A 21,785-nucleotide genomic window follows, 5' to 3' on the forward strand; every position below is an offset into this window, starting at 1 on the left:
TGCCCAGATTTCAGGATCCCCAAAAGACCACCAGGGAGCCAGCTGAGTCTGATGCAAAAGCAAAGAGTCTTTATTCGAGCTAGCTCGGCTCCCCAACCACAATCACCGACACAGCGGCAAGCGGCAGAGAGAGCTAGCTCTGTGTGGAGAGGGGTTTTATAGGGGGTTGGAGTAAGGGGAGGAGAGAGGACTGTGGGCCTTGCCGATTGGCTGGGCACAAGTCAGTGTCTTGTTACACAGGATGTGGTCGTATCTATGGCGTGCACTTCCCTTGATTGTCATTGGTTAGTTTAAAGAAATCCTAGGTGTGACTAGCAGAGGCTTGGGCTTCCGGGAAGAAGCTCCTTGCCGAGCACATGGCTAAGGCTGCTGCCCAAAAGATGGAGGATCCGGGGTAAGATGGAGGGCGTAGCCCTCGCCCTGGGGCAAGATGGTGGGCGTAGCCCTCGCCCTTTCATTCCCCCCTTTGTCTTGGAACTTCCGGCTCAATCATGAGGCGGACTGCATTTCTATTTCACCATTGCTAGAGTCCTGTACTGGGCGTGCAGAACTATCAACTGAACCACCCCTATATGCTTCTTGACAAATTGGACTAGTCTGTTAATAATGCAAGGGCCAGAATTCAACAGCATTAGGAGGATTCCAAGGGGTCCGGTGAGGTCCGCTGCCTTCTTGAGGGTGATCTGCAGCGGGTGTGTCTGGTTAGAGGTCATCTTCCACTCAGGCTCCCTGCTGTCCTGGGCACAGAAGGAGCTGGGCTTGTGACCTGGCAGAGACAAACTATAACACATGGTCCAGTGGAAGGGAAAGAAACCATTTTAGTTTTAACAACCTCTATTGAAATAGGATTTTTCTTCTTAAAATTCCTCTATGGCTATCAAAAAACCAAATCAAGACTAATTTATCTACTATATTCAATTTGGCCTGATGTTTGCATAAACACAAGAATGGTTACTGACTACCTTTGCTGGAATTTCATGATTGAATCTTAATGTGTCCCGTAGGGCCAGGAAGCCAAGCCATCCAGCTGCCATCAGGCCTGCCTGCAGTATCTGCTGAGTTAGGTGAATCCCTCATCTGTAGCAACTCCACCTGAGCACATGCTCTAGGCTTTAAGGCCCATCTCAGTAGCCCTCCTACTCGTTGCATCCCAGAGTGTTTGGGGGTTCCGCAGGGATGCAGAGGCATCCTTATTGGTGAGCTAATTTTCTTAAGGCCACACAGCTAGAAATTGGTAGAGCTGTATTTAATTACCAATCTCTGATTCCACAGCCTACACTTTGTCCATTATGTCACATATTAATTTCTTAATGTATATTGCTCATTCTAGACAACCCACTTTTTTAAGAGGGCTAAAACTCAACTTCAAGAATTCTTGTCCTGTTACATTCACTGTAACAAATTCACTGTCTAAGGCTTCATCATTGTAATAAATAAAGTATGGTCTTTGTGGTCCAAAACATCTGGGTTCAGATCCTGGCTCTGCCACTTAGTAGCTTTATCACAAGTTGCCTCTCTAAGTCTTAACTTCCTCAGCTTTAAAAAGGGACAGTAAGGGTAATTATAGTATTGTTTGGCTAAAAGAGAACAAAATGTTCCTGATGAGTACTCATTTATTTCACTGTCACTTAGTTTCTTCAGATGTTACTTTAAGAGAGTGGCAGTAGATGTATTATCACTGCAAACACCTGAAACCCACAGTTTCCTCATCTTTCAGGTGTTTGCAGTGATAATACATCTACTTTGTGGGACTGAGATTAGTGTCAAGTGAGATAATGCATATGAGAGTTTTTAAAAACACAAGTTCTATGTAAATTCAAGGTAAGATTCTTTATTTCCATAATTCTTTTTTACTGATTCTATACACAGGTTCAAAACCAATTAACATACCTAAATGACTTCTGAGTGATAATTTAGCTTAGAAAGACTAGATGTTATCTTAGTAAATTAATGGATAAGGTAAGCTACTGGCCTTCTCTGTCTGTCAAGACAGAATGTACACCTAGACTAGACCTTTAGCTAGCTACTGTCTGCAATTGCAGCACCTACACCATGGAACTGTCTAGTGCCAATGACAGAGTGACTCTGTGTCTTAGCCCACACTTTTTAAACTGAGGGGTAAACTACAGAGAGAGAATCTGGATTCAAGTTACTATATTACTATTGAACTGAAAAGGCATTTTGAGATTCTGTTTAACACTCAAGAGCTATTATAGCCTGGCCAGTTTGGCTCAGAGGTTGAACGTCAAGCTCTGAAATAGCTCACTGGTTTGATTCCCAGTGGTCAGGGCACACACCCGGGTTTTGGACTAGATCCCCAGTAGGGGGCTTTCAAGAGGCAGCCGATCAATGATTCTCTCTCATCATTGATATTTCTATCTCTCTTCCTCTCCCTTCCTCTCTGAAATCAATAAAACATATATATACTAGAGGTCCGGTGCAAGAAATTTGTGCACGTCCCTAGGCCTGGCCGGTGATCAAGGCCAATGGGGGCCTTCCTTCCCTTGGCTGCCGGCTGGGGCCTTCCTTTGTTCCATGCCGCCCCCTGGTGATCAGCGTATGTCATAGTGGGTGGTTGAACTCCCGGTCAGTCGAACTCCTGAGGGGACAGTTTGCATATTAGCCTTTTATTATATAGGATGTGTGTGTGTGTGTATTTTTTTTTTAAGAACTATTATATCAATAGGGTTAAGGGCCTCATCTGTCTTGGGCCTTTGTTGCTGAAAGACAAAGTACCTATTTCAGAAAGGAGCATGTGTTATTTCAAAACAATTGAGAAGTAGGGCTAGACCAGTGATGGTAAACCTTTTGAGCTCGGCGTGTCAGAATTTTGAAAAACCCTAACTTAACTCTGGTGCCATGTCACATAAAGAAATTTTTTGATATTTGCAACCATAGTAAAACAAAGACTTATATTTTTAATACTTATTTTATATATTTAAATGCCATTTAACAAAGAAAAATCAACCAAAAAAATGAGTTTGCATGTCACCTCTGACACGTGTGTCATAGGTTTGCCATCAATGGGCTAGACCAGGGGTGGGCAAACTTTTTGACTCGAGGGCCACAATGGGTTCTTAAACTGGACCGGAGGGCCGGAACAAAAGCATGGATGGAGTGTTTGTGTGAACTAATATAAATTCAAAGTAAACATCATTACATAAAAGGGTACGGTCTTTTTTTCCAATAGTTTTATTCATTTAAAACAGGCCGGATCCGGCCCGCGGGCCGTAGTTTGCCCACGTCTGGGCTAGACTAACTTTATGTATTATTGCCATGCAGTCTTGTCTTTTTCCCAAATGAATGATCTGGTATATTTCTTTGCTTATAATGATGCAAGAGCAATGTCCAAAGAACAGGGGGCAACTGGTGATATGTGGGTATACACTGAGTGGCCAGATTATTATGACCACTTGACCTTTGTAGGCAAATTAGCTATAATTTCACACTGAAGTTGCTAGAGGGCCAGACCATTATAAATAGGGGAGCAGGTTGTTTACCACGACAGTAGAAGTGATTTTTTTCTGAAGATATGGGTAAACACGATTTAACAGCCTTTGAACGTGGGATGTATTTGAATGTGAGTGGCCAGATTATTATGACCACCCCATCATTACTTCGTTGGGCCACCTTTTGCCTTCAATACTGTGGCGATTCTTCTTGGCATTGACTCCACGAGATGTTGAAAGCTGATGTGAGGAATCTGACACCGTCCCTGATGAATAGCACTGTCCAGTTCTGTGAGATTTGATGGTTGTGGAACCAGCTGCCTGGTGGCTCTTAACTTCATCCCACAAATGCTCAATTGGATTGAGATCTGGTGATTGTGGGGGTCACCTAAGCAAGGTGAAGTCTCCCTCATGTTCTTGAAACCACTTCTGCACAATATGAGCACCGTGGCATGGCACATTGTCTTAGAAGAAGCCATCTCCATTGGGATACACCATCAACATGATAGGATGAACTTGATCAGCAATGATCCTTAGGTATGTTGTACTATTCAGACGTTGTTCCACATGAATTAAAAGGCCCAAATCATGCCAGGAAAACATGCCCCAAACCATAACGCTGCTCCCACCAGCTTGAAGGGTTGTACTAATGTATGTGGGGTGCATGCTTTCATGCTGTTTCTGCCAAATTCTCACTCTGCCATCTGCATGATGTAACTGGAAATGTGATTCATTGGAAGACCACATGACTTTTTCCAATGCTTAACTGTCCAATCCTTGTGTTCCTGTGCGAATTGGAGACGTTTTATCTTGGTAACTGCAGACAGCAAAGGTGTTTGAACAGGCCTTCGGCTTCCATATCCCATATGATGCAGTGTATGGCTAATTTGCCTACAAACATCAGGTGGTCATAATAATCTGGCCACTCACGTTCATACATACCCACATTCAAAGACTGTTAAATCGCGTTGTTTACCCATCTACTTATATAAAAACCCTGGGTGGTGTTCATCACGACCATCAGAACCTCGACCAAGTGGAAGGAAGTCAGTCTTGCAGGGGTTGTCTTGGCAATGGCTGCACCCTCCCCCAAGCTGTTTCCTGTAAGGGTGGGGTTTGAGGCAGGAACCCGCCCTGGGATGGTGGAGGCATCTCTTTCTAACGTGTGCTGCACCAGCACAGCCAAGGGTGAACCTGAGTGGGGACGGCTGAAAGGCTTAGAAAAGACAGGCAAGAGAATGAAAGCCGGGTCTCGGTGGGATGCTGCTTCTCTGAGAGACAGCGCCCACGCCCACAGCCATGCCTTTATTTTATAGCAGAAGCGACGAGGCAAAGTAAGGGCATGACCAAGATGTTTACAACATTCTCCTGGGTTTCAATCCTACTCAACTACATGCACCTGAACTTATCAAGCCTACATCACTCAGGCACATGGGGCCACGTGTTTGGACCATAGGTTCAAGCATACAACTACAGCTGTTGGCTATAATTGTGCTGGGAGGGCCCTGCCCTCCAAACTGGGACTTGCACGTGGCAATGAGAGAACTGTGCCCTCTAATCAGTCCAAGGCTTGAACCTGTCCAAAACACTGTAGTGGCTCCCCACAATAAAGTTGTTGAGTGTTTCCTTCCACGACTCGCATGGAGTAGGGTTCGGTATCTGAAAGAGGAGCCGCACAGCAAATGAGAGAAAAAGACACGAGATAATTTTGCAGTATTGGGGGACCAGGCAGCAAGTCCCGAAGGACTTCTCCCTATGCTCAGGCCGCTCCAACCTTTTATTGATCTGGGATGCCCCCATAGCATAGCCCTAGGCAGGTGACCCCCAGCAACAGGCAGACTAGCCCATCAGCAAGGATTTACATACTAATAAATGGGGGAGTAGTTTCAGCTACCACTGTCTGGACAAACAGAGGTGGCACCTATCTCCGGGCTTTGCTAGGGCTTCAAAGGCACCCAGCCTTCGGGGGGTTTCGGGGAGTGCTCTGTCTATGCTTATCAGATAGTGAAGGCAATAAACAGTTTCCCACATCTCCCCCTTATTTTTTCTTTAAAAAATAATCAAGTCCCAATTTCAATGTCCAAAAGTTCTGAGTCCATGTTTCAATGTCTGACAGTTCATGTGTACACGCCAGCAATGAAATGTTGGTTCTGGATGGTGAAAAATGCAGGTCCGGTCCTTTCTGGCCTGGTCCTGGGCACCCTGCAGCGACGCACAGCTGCTGACTGCTAGCATGGCAAGGCGTCTTCACCATCTCCATCTCTGAACTGTCTCTCCTGTCTTTGTGGCTGGAGCAATCTGTTCAGTTTCTCTCCTGGATCCCTTGTTGCAGGAATCCACATGGTCTTGGAGTTGTTCTCTGAAAGTATACAAACATATTCTCGACCAAAGGTTAATAATTGAAATTTTACTTGGGGAATCCTTTTTATATTTGCCCAAATGATTTTCCTTTGGCTTCTTTTGACACCACATATGTTTTTCATGGGTGTCTTGCTGTTAGCATTACAAAATGAAAAAAAAAATTTTTTCTAGATGTAATTTAGTTACAGGACATTTTTCCTTACATGGTATTCTTCCACTATCCCCCTTTTTTTTTTTTTAATTTAATTAGGAGACTTATGGAAAATTTTTTAATGCAGTCTAGATAACTTTAAATATTAATTTTTTGCACAAAAAAATTGAACCTGAACATGCTTCAGGTTCATAGCATGTTTACCATGAAATGAAAGTTTTTGTTAATACTTTTTGAATAATTACTTATTTCAAATTAGCCAAATTTAATTAATTTGAAAACTTGACTTTAATTAATTTGAAAACTATTTTTGATGTCAAATTTAATATTTTAACAATAATCTTAATTTACACTGTAAATATTAATGAAAAGGATCACTTTACATCCTTGTGAAGGCTCTGAGCATTCCTGTTGTTAGGCTAGATTTAGACATAGGGTCTGTTAGCCAAGCCTCCGTTTATCTGGATTCTGATTTCAGCTGGACCAAATCTCTTCTGTTATTTGGTTCCTGATCTGGGCTGGGCATGGGAAGCAAGAAGCAGCCATGGGGACAGGAGACCTTCCTCAGTAGGGCCGAGTGTTCAAGCCCGTGCACCATTCAAGCCCGTGCCCCATTGGGGGGGTGAGGATCTGTGCCCCACCTTTGTTGCACCCCAAGTTTTCTCCTACTGGCCCCCAGCTGTGCCTGTCTTAGGTCGTCCCACCCTGTGGGATCTTACCCGTCGTTGACTACCAGCTATCTCTGGGCCAAGTAGGGTGATGTGAGGTTCAGTTCTGTCTCCTTGATAGCCTATGTCCCTCTGGCCTCCATACCCAGCAACTGCCTTTGGATCCCCTCGCCTGCTGGTGGGGTCCCGGCATTGATCATAGGGAACCCAGGTTTCTTCTCCAGAGAGGGCCCAGCTTACGCCATTGGGCCAGAGACAGATCCATGGTACCAGCTTTTCATGATCCCAGCTTGAACAGAGAGCTCAGATAACAGCTGTAGGCAATTGGATTCCTCTTGGCAAAAAAGTCAAGATAGGTCAATACAGAATGCTTAAGTGCCTTCCCCAGGAGGCCCTCCACACAGTGGAAAGGAATAAATCCCTTCATGTAAAGCATTCAAATTCATTTGTAAATTTGTTTGGGATAAATGCACAACATACTGTTATAAAGCATCAAAAATTATTAATAAAACTTTGTAGAAGAATACCATGTAAGAATATTCTTTGCTCTAGGTCATGACAACTTAATTTTAAACTCAAGGTTTGGAATGAGGAACCTAGTTAGCAAAAAAAAAGCAATTTACAGAAGCAGAGACAGTATGCTATCTAAATTACAGTGATGGGTAAACACATTATCTAGAGTCCTTGGGTAACCTAGGTAAAACTTAGGCATGTTATCTGAACTAGCATGTTATCTGAACTACAGTTTTTACCTGAATAAATTGTTACCATACTTCACTTTACCATGACCCAGGTGGTATCTGGGCTGTTGGTTGTCTGGTTTGTGTTCCTCCTGCTGGATTACACTTGGAGAACTTTAACTTAAAAAAGAAAAACCCTTCTTTTTTACACCAAGTAACTTATAGGGTTACTTCTTGGATGTTGACTGATAGTGCTGCAAGGCCATGTATTCCAAGTCATTAAATATTTATGGTGACTGTACTTATTTTCAGATTTGGTATTTTAACAGCAAATCATTAGATTATCCTGTAAATATTAGTGGAAGATATTTCAAAATATTAAACTTTCTCCTTTTTATTAAATTTAAAATAATGTTTTTAAACAGCATTCCCTTTTGGCTTATTTGCATATACAGAGGGATCATGGGAAGCCTTCAGTAACTTTTTAGAAGAATTTTACTTTACTAGGATTCAATTGCTTACAAAGATTAGAAAATTTAGTAAAGTTTTATGTCTGATACACGAGGTGCAAACGCTGTTTCACTTCCAGCCTAATTTAAAATGCAGCAGTGAGGAGCTTTTAAATAAAAGACATTGCTAGTTTAAATAAAGACTTTGCTACTAATAAATCAATTCTTTCTTTTATTTGGCAGAAATTCCTTATGCAACCAAGCATATTTTAAAATATTGCACTCGGGAAAAAATTCCAAATACATATCTAATTAAAACATTTTCAACACTTAAAAACAGTTCTCAACATAATAGGATCTAGTCTTGACCATGGAATCAATTACTCTTAATTTGTTTATGATATATGTATAACTGTGGTTCTACTGAGAATTTAAGATATCTTTGAAAAATGTATCTACAAGCCTTTTAAGAAATATGAGCTCTATTGTCGGCCCTTATAAAGCCAACTGCTTAAAACATTGGTCTATCATACCACTGAAATTATATTAAGACCGTGATTGCTAATTTATTAAGTATTAAAAATATCTTCTTAAAAATAGTATTAAATAAATCTGGGAGGCAAGCACACTTTCTGCCCCATCCGCATTTCCTCAGTAGAACTCCGCCTTAAAACTCCACCCCTGAAATCCCATCCTGCCTCAGTGAGCAGACATCCCTTTTGTGATTGGCTAAGTCAGAGGGAGGGGCTGTTCCAAGATGGCGACCCCCAGGGGAGCAGCAGGCCATGCGGCCAACATGGCGGCTGCCAAGTCAGGAAGCTCAAAGTGGCGGCTGTCTACACTGTTCTTTGACAGAAAAGATGATTTCCTTATTCTCACAATAAACAAGGGAAGAGCAAACCAAAATCCCTAAAAGATAGATGGCCAACATTATATTCAGACAAGCAGAAATCTCATTAGCTGTTTATACCCTTTATAATTATTTTAAAGAATATTAATCAAATTTAAACTGGTTTTTGTATTAAAAATTTCAGTTGAGATCTTAAAAATTAATCCTCTTTTTAAAATCAGACCAAGAAGTAATATATTTTGAATTCCTAATTATTTAAGGGAAAACACATTTTATTTTTTCAAAAACAAGTTATACATTAGATATTTAATTAATTTCTCCCGATTCAATTTGCACTTTAAACTTTCAGAGCTTTAAATCTTAGACATTTCAAATAAAATATAAGGCATTTTCAATTAATAGATTAACTTCTATCTTCTAGACTTCATAATAGGCATACTCAGATCAACATTTCAGTATTATAAATTTCAATACTTTTAGATGATTTGAACTTAAAAGCTTTAAGTTTCCAGCCAATAAGCCTGGCATAGCTGCTAAAATGGTCACAATTTTCCTGTTGGGGAAGTCAAGAAACAAAACCATAGCTATTCACATGTAAACTTGACTATCAACTTCCTGGTGGTACTTGCCTTAGGGTGGGAAATTTCAAAAGAGCTACTTTAAATGGCCTTGGGAAACCTGTCTGCATTTCTTTCTCAGGTTCATCTCCGCCATTTTTAAGACCAAAACAGTCTCGGGTTTTTATTCTGTACACAGCAAAAGGTCAAGTTCAGCTCAAAACTATGCGCACTCATTTTTAAACTGGCCTTTTCCCTTTACATGTGCACAGAAATCCCGGATGCATTTATGAATTAGTAAAAGCTTTAAGTCATTAGCTGGAAAAAAAGGATAAAGATGGTGTATTTGTTCCCAAAGTCATGCTTAATTGAAAAAGACATTTTAAGTTTTTCCCTATTTCGCTTTCTAAAGCAATGGCTAGCACCCAAGGTTATCTTAGCCAAAGTTTGGTGTTCCAAACATGTTCTCCGGTAATTTTTAAATAAAACATTAAGTAATCTCATTGCGGGAGAGCTTATAGCTCTGCCTTTTCCTGCCACCTTTGAATCTCTCCGCACCAGAGAGAGATTCGTCAGTGGGGTTTCATTTCTTATTACAGATAGATTCCAAATACAAATTAAGATTTTAATTTGGACAAGAAACCACATTAAGATGACCATGGCACTCTTTTTTCAGCTTGATTTAAAGGAGTACCTTTTAATATTCCAATTTCTTTATAATTTGGCCTTTTTGCACAGGTGATTCTATTAACGGCAAATTAAACATATCAGGATTAGGACATGGAGGTGGAGGGAGCCATGAAGGCCATTCCTCCCTTTTTTTTTTTTTTTTTTTTTTTTGTTCCTCTTAAGGAGCGGAGGGTGCAAGGGGAGGAGATTTATCCTCCTTGACCTCTCCTAAAGCCTCTAGGAAATGAAATGCCGTGTTCCACAAGGGGAAACAATTTTTGGCAAGTTCTGATTAACTTTTTGGCAAACCTTTAAAATCTAATGTTCCTTTTTCAAGAAACCAAGGGTTATGTTCTATAATAACATGCAAAAACTGTAAGAGATTACCTTCTAAAATTTTAACACTTGAATAAACATGCAAATCAAAAGCACATAATACAGTTTCTTAGTTTTTAAAAGCCAAATATACCTTTTTTAAAGCCTAATCTACTTTTTTAAAGCCAAATCCTTCCCCGTTTGTTAGCCTGGTTAAGAAAATGTTCCCAGTTACTTACAGACCCGGGCTTCTGTAGTTGATCCTGGGCATTGCGTGCGGTGGAATCCCCCTCACCTTTTGTCGGTGAGTTTTCCACACCTTTTCGGTGAAAACTTCCTTTTCTTGCTCCAGCGAGACCTGCACTTCCAGATTACCCGTTGGGCGCCAGATGTTGAGTGTTTCCTTCCACGACTCGCGTGGAGTAGGGTTCGGTATCTGAAAGAGGAGCCGCACAGCAAATGAGAGAAAAAGACACGAGATAATTTTGCAATATTGGGGGACCAGGCGGCAAGTCCCGAAGGACTTCTCCCTATGCTCAGGCCGCTCCAACCTTTTATTGATCTGGGATGCCCCCATAGCATAGCCCTAGGCAGGTGACCCCCTGCAACAGGCAGACTAGCCCATCAGCAAGGATTTACATAATAATAAATGGGGGAGTAGTTTCAGCTACCACTGTCTGGACAAACAGAGGTGGCGCCTATCTCCGGGCTTTGCTAGGGCTTCAAAGGCACCCAGCCTTCGGGGGGTTTCGGGGAGTGCTCTGTCTATGCTTATCAGATAGTGAAGGCAATAAACAGTTTCCCACAAAAGTTTTAATTCTGTTTCCTTGTTACTAATGTTGTGACCCCACCCCATACAAAGAAACAATTTCCGGAGGATGAGGCCCAGGAATCAGGATTTTAAAAGATTCCCAGGTGATTCTAATGTGCAGCCAAGGTTGAGAACCACTGCTATAGATAATATTAAAAATATATCTAAACGTGCAATTCTTTGTCCAAAAAATGAGCATGTTCAAAAGTTAAATGAAGAAAATTTGGATATACTTGATGGAGATTTTCACACATATTTGAGTGATGATTCCACTGATTACACAGATGATGCTGAAAAGGAAAATTATCCCATCAAATTTCTTAATAGTATTACTCCTTCGGGAATGCCGTGTCATAAATTAAAATTGAAAGTGGATTCAATCATCATGCTATCGAGAAATCTCAATAGTAATTGGGGTCTTTGTAATGGTACCAGATTTATTATCAAAAGATTAAGACCTAACATTATCGAAGCTGAAGTATTAACAGGATCTGCAGAGGGAGAGGCTGTTCTGATTCCAAGAATTAATTTGTCCCCATCTGACACTGGCCTCCCATTTAAATTGATTCGACAACGGTTTCCCGTGATGCCAGCATTTGTGATGACTATTAATAAATCAAAAGGACAAACTCTAGACATAGTAGGCATATTCCTACCTGAACCCATTTTTGCACATGGTCAGTTATGTGTTGCTTTCTCTTGAGTTTGAAGAGCATGTGATGTTACAGTTAAAGTTCTAAGTACTTCATCACAAGGGAAATTAGTCAAGCACTCTGAAAGTGTTCTCACTCTTAATGTGGTGTACAGGGAGATATTAGAATAAGTTTAATCACTTTATCAGTCATTGTTTGCATCACTGTTGTTTTTATATCATGTTTCTGGTGTTTTCATATGTTTTTGTTGTTTTCATATCATGTTTTTGTCGTTTTTATATCATGCCTCTGTTGTTGTTATATCCTCTTGTTTCTGTTTATTTAGTAATAAATTTATATATTATTTTCATATACATTTTACTAATTTCCTTTCATCTCTCACACTTCTTTTATAGAGAAAGGGCAAATAGCAATATTAACACATTGTTTGCGGGTAGTTTTTATCGCGCGCTAACAGGTGGCGCGGGCCATTTTTGCTAATTTTCTGCGCAAATGGCAACGTTCAGTAAAATTACGATAACTTTAGTTTGCGTATTTATACGTTACCCACATTCTACCACTAGTCTATAAAAAACGTATTAATACGTGTCCCGCGCTCTACTACACTGGTAGAACGTATAAATACGTAAAACGTATAAATACGTTTCCCGCATACAATGTGTTAAAATATCTCTGCTAATTCCCTTTTAAAAAAAAATATATTGATTTTTTACAGAGAGGAAGGGAAAGGGATAGAGAGTTAGAAACATCGCTGAGTGAGAAACATCGATCAGCTACCTCCTGCACACTCCCCATTGGAGATGTGCCGCAACCAAGGTACATGCCCTTGACCGGAATCGAACCTGGGACTCTTGAGTCCACAGACCGATGCTCTATACACGGAGCCAAACTGGTTAGGGCAATTAATTCCCTTTTAATGTGCATGGATTTTGTGCACCGGGCTGCTAGTATCTTCAGAAAAAATCACTTCTGTCATGGTAAACAACCTGCTTCCCTATTTATAATGGTCTGGCCCTCTAGTAACTTCAGTGCGAAATTATAGCTAATTTGCCTACAAACGTCAAGTGGTCATAATAATCTGGCCACTCAGTGTATATGTAAGACATATTTGGAAAAGGATGTCTTACACTAAATGGTGAATATAAATGTCTCTTTGAAGACTATTCGGGCCAAAATTCAACACCCTTAGAGAAACTACTAGGATACTGTGAGCCCTTCTTTTGCAGAGATAAACAAAAGAGACTAACAGTTTGCTCACACAACTTTTTACAGTTTGTCTTCTTAACACATTGCGGACCAGTAGTTTTATTGCTAGCTTTACCCAGTGGCCAGATAAGTTTCTATTGAGCGAGTACAAAAAAAATGTTTTATGTAAATGTTAAAGGCACGCTTTAAAATTAAATACCCATTGCATTTTGAAGTTACTTATTACATGTTCTTACAAGCTAATATCTTTTTAAAGCATGATACTTTATAAAACACTGTGTAATACAAAGCGAGAATTCTCATGATCCGTCCGCAATGTATTAAGATATTCCCTCCCATACTAAAGAAATCTAGAATAGGCTAACCGGTATGACTTTCTTTTGTAAATTTATTTTTCAGCTATAGTTGAATATAATATTATATTTGTTTCAGGTGTACAACAGGTGATTAAACTTTTATATATCTTACAAAGTGATTTTCACTGACTCCTAAGGGTCACAGACTGCAGATCATTGTCCTTCTGCCCGGTGTTGCTTACACCAGTGGGATGAGACAGTATTTAATAAAGCAAGTCAGAAACTTTATTCTTCAGCCAGGGAATGGAGGATTAGCTATGATCTCTTCTCCCCAAATTGGGGGAATTAGGAAAGTCTTATAGGCTGGGGATAGGGGAGGTAGGTGGGTTTAGGGGTACAGATTCCTGAGGAAGGGTAGAGTTTTCAGATTTACAAGAAAGCAGTTCTTAAATGTGCTTGGAACACACCTAGCTATACATCTCAAAGTATGTTCATTTTGTTGAATTTCTACCCATGTGCATGATTTTTAGTATGCTAACAAAGAAAAGTTTGTCCAAACTGTCCTCTTGCACCTGAACAGTTTGGCTCAGTGGTTGTGAAACTGGTGGGCTGCCTGTCACTACTTGAGCCAATTTAGCAGAAACAGGGTTGAATCATATATGAGAATTTATTCCAGTAATGCCTGCAGTATGGGAGAGCAGCAGGTCATCCACAGAAATCTGCTCTCCACCCCTATAAGCCAGCTGCTTATATGGGGTACAAAGACAAAGATTACATGGGGAAATAGGCAAAAGGATTAAGAATAGCCTCGGGCCTTAGTTTGCCCACGGCTGCTCTAGGGTGTGTCCGGCCTGTCTTGCCCAGTCCCACCCTGCCAGCCACCTTTTAATTAAATTCCTTTCAATGTGCATGAATCTGTGCACCAGGGCACTAGTATTACAATGAACATAGGGATGCATATGTCTTTTCAAATTAGTGTTTTGGATTTCTTCGAATATATACTCGGAAGTGGAATTACTGGATCTATGGTAGTGCTATTTTTAATTTTTTGATGAAACTCCATCTTGTTTTTCCTAATGTGTGCACCAATTTACAATCCCACCAACAAAGGCCTGTCACTATTAGAGCCAATTTAGCAGAAATAGGATTGAATCATATATGAGCATTTATTCCAATAATGCTGGCAGTATGGGAGAGCAGCAGGTCAACCACAGAAATCTGCTCTACCCCTCCCCATAAGCCAGCTGCTTATATTGGGTGGAAGGGCAGAGATTATGTGGGAAAGTAGGAATTACAGGCAAAAGAAAGTAGGCACCGTATGTGGGCTGCGGGGGGGAGGGGGAGGGGGAGAGGGAGGGGAAGGGGGCAGGGAGTAGTGCAGAGGGTGGGCGCTTCCAGGACCAAATTGTTTCAGCCATGAGGTTGTAAATCTTTCCATAATGATAGGCAGTTCTCACAAAAGGAGGATGGACTGCATTCTGATATTAGCTCACATATTCCAGGGCATACAACTCTCAGCCAGGTTAGAATGTGCGTTCTCTAATCAGAACAGAACAATCATGGTTACTAGAGCATGATTAATATTTCTTATAATTATAGCTAGTCCCCAATATTCCATTTCAGCCCCTAATAGTTTTAATTTGCATTTTCCTAATGATTAGTGACATTGAACATCTTTTCACATGTCTGTTGGCCATCTGTATTTCCTCTTTGGAGAACTATCTATTTAGGTCCTCGGCCCATGTTTTAAATAAATAGTTTGATTTTTTTGGTGTAGAGTTGTATGCATTCTTTATAAATTTTGGATATTACTTCCTTATCAGATGTTCATTGGCAGATATGTTCTCCCATTCAGTGGGTTGTCTATTCATTTTGCTGATGGTTCCCTTTGCTGGGCAAAAACTTTTTAGTTTGATGTAAACCCATTTGTTAATTTTTTCTTTTGTTTTCCTTGCCTCAGGAGATATATCAGAAAAAAATATTGCTAAGACAAATGTCAAAGAGTTTACTGCCTAAATTTTCTCCTAGTTTTATGGTTTGGGTCTTATATTTAAATCTTCAATCCATTTTGAGTTCATGCATATATATGGTGTAAGAAGGTGGTCTAGTTTCATAATTTTGCATGTATCTGTTTAGTTTTCCTGACACCATTTATTGACTAAACTGTGTTTACATCATTGTATATTCTTGCCTCCTTTGTCTTAATTAATTAACATAAGCATGGGTTTATTTCTAACCTTTCTATTCTGTTCCATCTATCTATTTGTCTGTACTTATGCCAGTACCATTCTGTTATGAATACTATAGCCTTGTAGTATACTTTGATATCAGATTGTCTGTTACCTCCAACTTTGTTCTTCTTTCTCAAGATTGCTGTGGCTACTCAGGGTCGTTTGTGTTTGCACATACATTTTTGGAATATTCTAATTCTGTGAAAAATGCTCCTGGTATTTCGATAGAAATTGTGTTGAACCTATAGATTGTTTTGGATAATATGGACATTTTAATGCTGTTAATTCTTCCTATCCATCAGCACAATATATGCTTCCATTTATTTGTATCTTTTTCAGTGTCTTTCTTCAGTGTCTTATAATTTTCTGAGTACAGGTCTTTTACCCCCCTTGGTTAAATTTATTCCTAGATATTTTTTAATGTAATTGTAAATGGGATTATTTTTTAATTTTCCTATCTGAAAGCTCATTATTGGTATATAAATATGCAACTGTTTCTGTCTGGATGTTTATTTTTTTATTTAATTTTTATTATTGACTTTATTGGGGTGACATTGGCTAATAAAATTATACAGGTTTCAGGTATACAATTCTATAATACATCACCAGTATATTGTACTGTGTGTTTACCACCCCAACTCAAGTCTCCTTCCATGTTTATTTTATGTCCTGCTACTTTACTGAACTTATTATTAGTTCTAGTAGTTTTTTGGTGTACTTTTTAGGTTTCTCTATATCCAGTATCATGTCATCTGCAAATAATGATAGTTTTACCTCTTATTTTCCAATTTGGATGCCTTTTATTTCTTGTCTGATTGCTGTGGCTAAGACTTCAAGTACTATGTTGAATAAGAGTGGTGAATCTCACTGTAGTGTTTTGATTTGCATTTCCCTGTTGATTAGTGATGTTGAGCATCTTTTCATCTGTTGGCCATCTGTATGTCTTCTTTGGAGAAATGTTTACTCATGTCCTTGGCCCATTTTATAAACCAAATTGTTTATTTTATGTCAATCTGTATGAGTTCTTTATATATTATAGATATGAACTCCTTATCTGGCATATATCATTGGCAAATATCTTCTCCCATTCAATAGGATGCTTTTTGGGTTTATTGTTTGTTTTTTTGCAGTGCAAAAGCTATTTAATTGATGCAGTCATATTTGTTTATTTTTGCTTTTGTTCTCTTTGCCCTAGTAGACATATAAAAAAAAATATTGCTAAGATCAATGTCAAAGAGTTTATTCAAAGAATTTATTGCTTATGTTTTCTTCTAGAATTTTATGATTTCAGGTCTTAAATTTAAGTCTTTGATTAGTTTTGAGTTTATTTTTATATATGGTGTAAGAAAGTAGTCTAGTTGCATTTTTGGCATGTATATGTCCAATTTACCCAACACCATTTATTGAAGAATTGTATTTACCCCATTGTATATATTCTTGCTTCCTTTATCATAGAATAATAAATGGTGTAGTCATGGGTTTATTTCTGGGCTCTCTATTCTGTTCCATTGATTTATGTGTCTGCTTTTATGGCAGTACTATGTTTTGTTTGTTTGTTTGTTTTTTATTATATCTTTATTGTTCAGATTATTACAGTTGTTCCTCTTTTTTCCCTCCATAGCTCCCCTCCACCCTGTTCCCACCCCACCATCTGCCCTTACCCCCCTGATTGTCCTCATCCATAGGTGTACGATTTTTGTCCAGTCTCTTCCCGCACTCCCACACCCCTTTCCCCCCGAGAATTGTCAGTCCACTCCTTTTTCATGCTCCTGATTCTATTATATTCACCAGTTTATTCTGTTCATCAGATTTTTTATTCACTTGATTTTTAGATTCACATGTTGATAGATATGTATTTGTTGTTCATAATTTTTATCTTTACCTTTTTCTTCTTCCTCCTCTTCTTAAAGAATACCTTTCAGAATTTCATATAATACTGGTTTGGTGGTGATGAACTCCTTTAGCTTCTTCTTATCTGTGAAGTTCTTTATCTGACCTTCAATTCTGAATGATAGCTTTGCTGGATAAAGTAATCTTGGTTATAGGTTCTTGGCATTCATCATTTTCAATATTTCTTGCCACTCCCTTCTGGCCTGCATAGTTTCTGTTGAGAAATCAGGTGACAATCATATGGGTACTCCCTTGTAGGTAACTGTTTTTCTCTTGCTGCTTTTAAGATTCTCTCTTTGTCTTTTACTCTTGGCATTTTAATTATGATGTGTCTTGGTGTGGTCCTCTTTGGATTCCTTTTGTTAGGGGTTCTCTGCACTTCCTGGACTTGTAAGTCTATTTCTTTCACCAGGTAGGAGAAGATTTCTGTCATTATTTCTTCAAATATGTTTTCAATATCTTGCTCTCTCTCTTCTTCTGGCACCTCCATAATTCGGATGTTGGTACGCTTGAAGTTGTCCCAAAGGCTTCTTACACTATCTTCGTATTTTTGGATTCTTTTTTCTTTTTGCTTTTCTGGTTGGGTGTTTTTTGATTCTTCGTATTTCAAATCTTTGACTTGATTCTTGCAATCCTCTAGTCTGCTGTTGGATCTCTGTATATTATTCTTTATTTCAGTCCGTGTATGCTTAATTTCTAGTTGGTCCTTTTTCATATCCTCGAGGGTCTCACTAGATTTATCGAGGGTCTCACTAAATTTATCGGCGGTTTCTAGAAAATTCTTGAAAAACCTTATAGCCATGGTTTTGAACTCCATATCCAGTAGTTTGCTTTCCTCCATTTCTGTCATTTGTGACCTGTTTCTTTGTCTCTGCATACCTTGATTGTTGTAGGTATCACTAGGAGGAATTGACCTCCAGGCCAATTGGCTGTGAGAATCAGCTGTGTCTATGGTGGGAGAACTTCTGTGCTGGAGACACCTTTTTGGGCAAGACTTGCTTCAGTGGGGCTTTGGTGCTCACTGAGTCTGCCCCTGAGTGTGTCCCTTATGGATCTGAGGAGTTGTAATCTGGATGGTCCCACTCTGACCACTGGGTACACTAGTTCTTGGATCTCTAAGGAGGTGCTAATTTAGTCTCTGCCTGAGGTTACCCAGCAGAAGCTATGGAGAGATCTGCAGATTCCTCTTCTTTGTTTGGGGTTTGGAGGTGCCCAGATGAGGCCCAGCTGTGAAGCAGTGCAAGCTGCTGTGGGGCCTTGGGCCTTCTTTTGGATGTTCTGTGTCTCTCTGACACAGCTGAAGTTTGTTAGGTAGTTTTAGATTGCAAAGGGTCAGGCCATTCATATGCAAAAGCCTCTGCGCACAGCCTGGGTGGGGCGGGGTCTCAGGGAATCAACAGGGTGGAGCAAACAGCTATGGCTGATCTCAGCCCTGCCCTAAGAGGCCCCAGGTCTCAGTGTCCAGTGGTAATTGCTGCAAGCACCTCTGAGTAAAAGCCGCCCTCGAGTTCCACCCAATGCCAGACAGTCCAGTTTCTCCCCATATGAGTCTGGGTCCCCAGAGACTCGCCCAGAACTGGAGTTCAGAGCAATCGGGAGCTTGTGCCTCCCTCCCGATCGAAAAAGACAACCACGCCCTCAGTTGCCAGCCCTTTCTGCGTGCGCCTCTGTACCTCTGCACTTTACTTCCGCACCTCCTCTGAGTCTCAGTGTGCTTTTCTCTTTCCTTCTAGTTGTAGAATTTCCACTCAGCCAGCCTTCCTGTGGTTCTAGGTGATATCCGTTTTGTCTTTTAGTTGTATTTTTGAAGTGGTTGTGCGAGGCAGCAATTTCAGGTGTTTACCTATGCCGCCATCTTGGTTTCTCGAAAGCTCATAAGTTTTATTTTAGTTTTTCTGTGTTAATCCTCACCTGAGGATATTTTTTCCATTGATTTTTAGAGAGAGTGGAAGGGATGGGGAGAGACATACAGATAGAGAAACATCAATGTGAGAGAGATAACTGTTCAGTGGGTGGAATTTTCTATGTCAGAAGGTGGGGGTGGGTTTCTTTTTCCTTCTCTCCAGGCTTACCCTATGAGGGACAAGATAGTGGTGTTGGTCATTACCCCCAAGGGCCATTTGGATATTAATAATATCATTCGCAGGCCATGCAAAATTATCAACTTAAAAATTAGCTTGCTATATTTGTTCAAACATTTAATTAACTCACCCATAATGCCTTGGGAGGACCAGACCAACTGATTTCGCAGGCCAGGAGTTACCTACCCCTGGCCTTAGAAGCAGGGTGAGTAGTTGGTAAAATGATGGCTAAGTCTTATGAGGTCATTATATAACAAATGCTGCTATGTGGAAACACATGGGAAATTTGGATGAAATTACTTTCAGGAGATGATGAAAATCTCACATAAGCAGAAAGTGTAAATGTCTGGCTTATTTTTCCAAAGTTAATGGAAAATTTAATGTAGTGCAGTCATCTTCTCTTCTTTATGTAGTCCAAGTCTCTGTTCTCAAGGCTTAGTGAAGATGTATACTTCCCTATAACAGCAGTGGGACTGCTTCCTCTCTTCCAATTAATGCCAAGAATCTTGTTAAAAGCCTGCAATAAGGTAGTGGTGAACTGTGAAGATCATCACCTTTTTTTGCATTTTGACTCCAGAGTTTCTCCTTATCTCATTTAGGTAGACGCTGAGAAAGCAAGATACTAAATGAAAAAGCATTAGCAGGAATTTGATTGGTAGGAATTTACAACTAGAGGGGAAATCATTTTCATTTTCATAATTCAATACAAATATGCCCAACATTGAAACTTCACAGAAAGCAGTTGATCAGAAGCCAACTATATATACTGATAGCCATCCTAGATCAATGTCCACTTCATTTCAGGACTTAGTGCTTACAGAAGTATGTAAGGGTCTCAACTGGGGATTAGTTTAGAAAAGAGAGGTTTGGGGTACTCATGAAAACCTGGAATCAAAATGAATTATCTAGTGAAAAAAGGGAGTCCTGCCCCAGCCCTTCGCCCCCCTATTGTCTGTGTCCATGGATAATGCATATATACATATAAGAACTTGGTTTAATCTCTTCCCCACTCACCTTCCCTGTGAGAATTGTCAGTCTGTTCCATTTCCATGCCTCTCATGCTATTTTATTCACTAGTTTATTCTATCCATTAGATCTCTTATTCATTTATTTTGATTCTTAGGTTCAATGTTGATAGATATGTATTTATTACCAGTTCATTGTTCATATTTTTTGAACTAAACAAAAAACAATCTTTATAATAGACACCTAAATACATTATGGTTTTTAAAATGAGATCATGTGTATGTAGTTGAATTCATAAAGATAAGTATACTCATCAAAAACTCTACAACAATAACAGCAAATCCAAATACAAACAAAGATATTTTTCTGAATTCCATTTCATCAAGCATCAAAAACCACCAATCTTTTAGTCCTTTTCTTGTACATTATTCTGTATCCACATTCTCTGCATCTGATTGGATCCCTGGATTTCATTTCATTTTCTGCGTGACATTCTCCACAGATATATATTATTGGCTGCTGCTTTGGGGGTTGGACATTCTTCTGGGTGTCCATTGTTAATCCTTCACACCAACGCACTCCTTTCACTGCGATTCCAAACAGCTTGTTCATATTTTTTATCTTTTTTTTCTTCTTCCTCTTCTTAAAGAATACCCTTCAACATTTCATGTAATACTTGTTTGGTGGTGATGAACTCCTTTAGCTTTTTGCTGTCTGTGAAGCTCTTCATCTGACCTTTAATTCTAAATGATAGCTTTGCTGGTTAAGTAATCTTGTTGTAGGGCCTTGCTATTCATCATTGGATATTTCTGCCACTCCCTTCTGGCCTGCAGAGTTTCTATTAAGAAATCAACTGACAGTCAGATGAGCACTCCCTTGTAGGCAACTAACTGCTTTTCGCTTGCTGTTTTTAAGATTCTCTCTTTGTCTTTACCCCTTGGCATTTTAATTATGATGTGTCTTGGTATGGTCCTCTTTGAGTTCCTCTTGTTTAGGACTCTCCATACTTCCTGGACTTGTACTCTATTTCTTTCACCAGGCAGGGGAAGTTTTCTGTCATTATTTCTTCAAATAGGTTTTCAATATCTTGCTCTCTCTCTTCTCTTTCTGGCACCCCCATAATGCAGATGTTGGTACACTTGAAGTTGTCCCAGAGCCTCCTTATACTATCTTCATATTTTTTTTATTCTTTTTTCTTTTTGCTCTTCTGGTTGGGTGTTTTTTGCTTCCTCATATTTCAAATCATTGATTTGATTCTCAGAATCCTCTACTTTACTGTTGAATCTCTGTATATTACTCTTTATTTCAGTTGGTGTATGCTTAAGTTCTGACTAGTCCTTTTTCATGTCTTTGACATTCTCACTAAGATCCTTGAAAGTCTCATGAAGACTCTTGAGTAATCTTATGAACGTGTTTTTGAACTTTGTATCCAGTAGTCTGCTTTCTTCCATTTCTTTCATTTGTGACGTGTTTCTTTGTCTCCACATTTTGGCTGCTTCCAT

The 21,785-nt window shown here is 39.6% G+C and overlaps 2 protein-coding genes across 4 annotated transcripts in view; one reads left to right on the forward strand and one right to left on the reverse strand.

Annotated features, from left to right (window-relative positions):
- PEAK1 (pseudopodium enriched atypical kinase 1) overlaps positions 1 to 21,785 on the forward strand; it is a 180,483-nt gene that overhangs the window by 141,691 nt on the left and 17,007 nt on the right. The window lies entirely within an intron of this gene.
- LOC118676269 (DNA-directed RNA polymerases I, II, and III subunit RPABC4-like) lies at positions 20,663 to 20,838 on the reverse strand. The gene has a single exon (XM_036349911.1). It carries the CDS (start codon positions 20,836 to 20,838, stop codon positions 20,665 to 20,667), a length of 174 nt encoding a protein of 57 aa, XP_036205804.1. The 3' UTR covers positions 20,663 to 20,664.

The sequence above is a fragment of the Myotis myotis genome, unplaced genomic scaffold (assembly GCF_014108235.1).
Source record: "Myotis myotis isolate mMyoMyo1 unplaced genomic scaffold, mMyoMyo1.p scaffold_m19_p_1, whole genome shotgun sequence".
Classification (NCBI taxonomy): Eukaryota; Metazoa; Chordata; class Mammalia; order Chiroptera; family Vespertilionidae; genus Myotis; species Myotis myotis.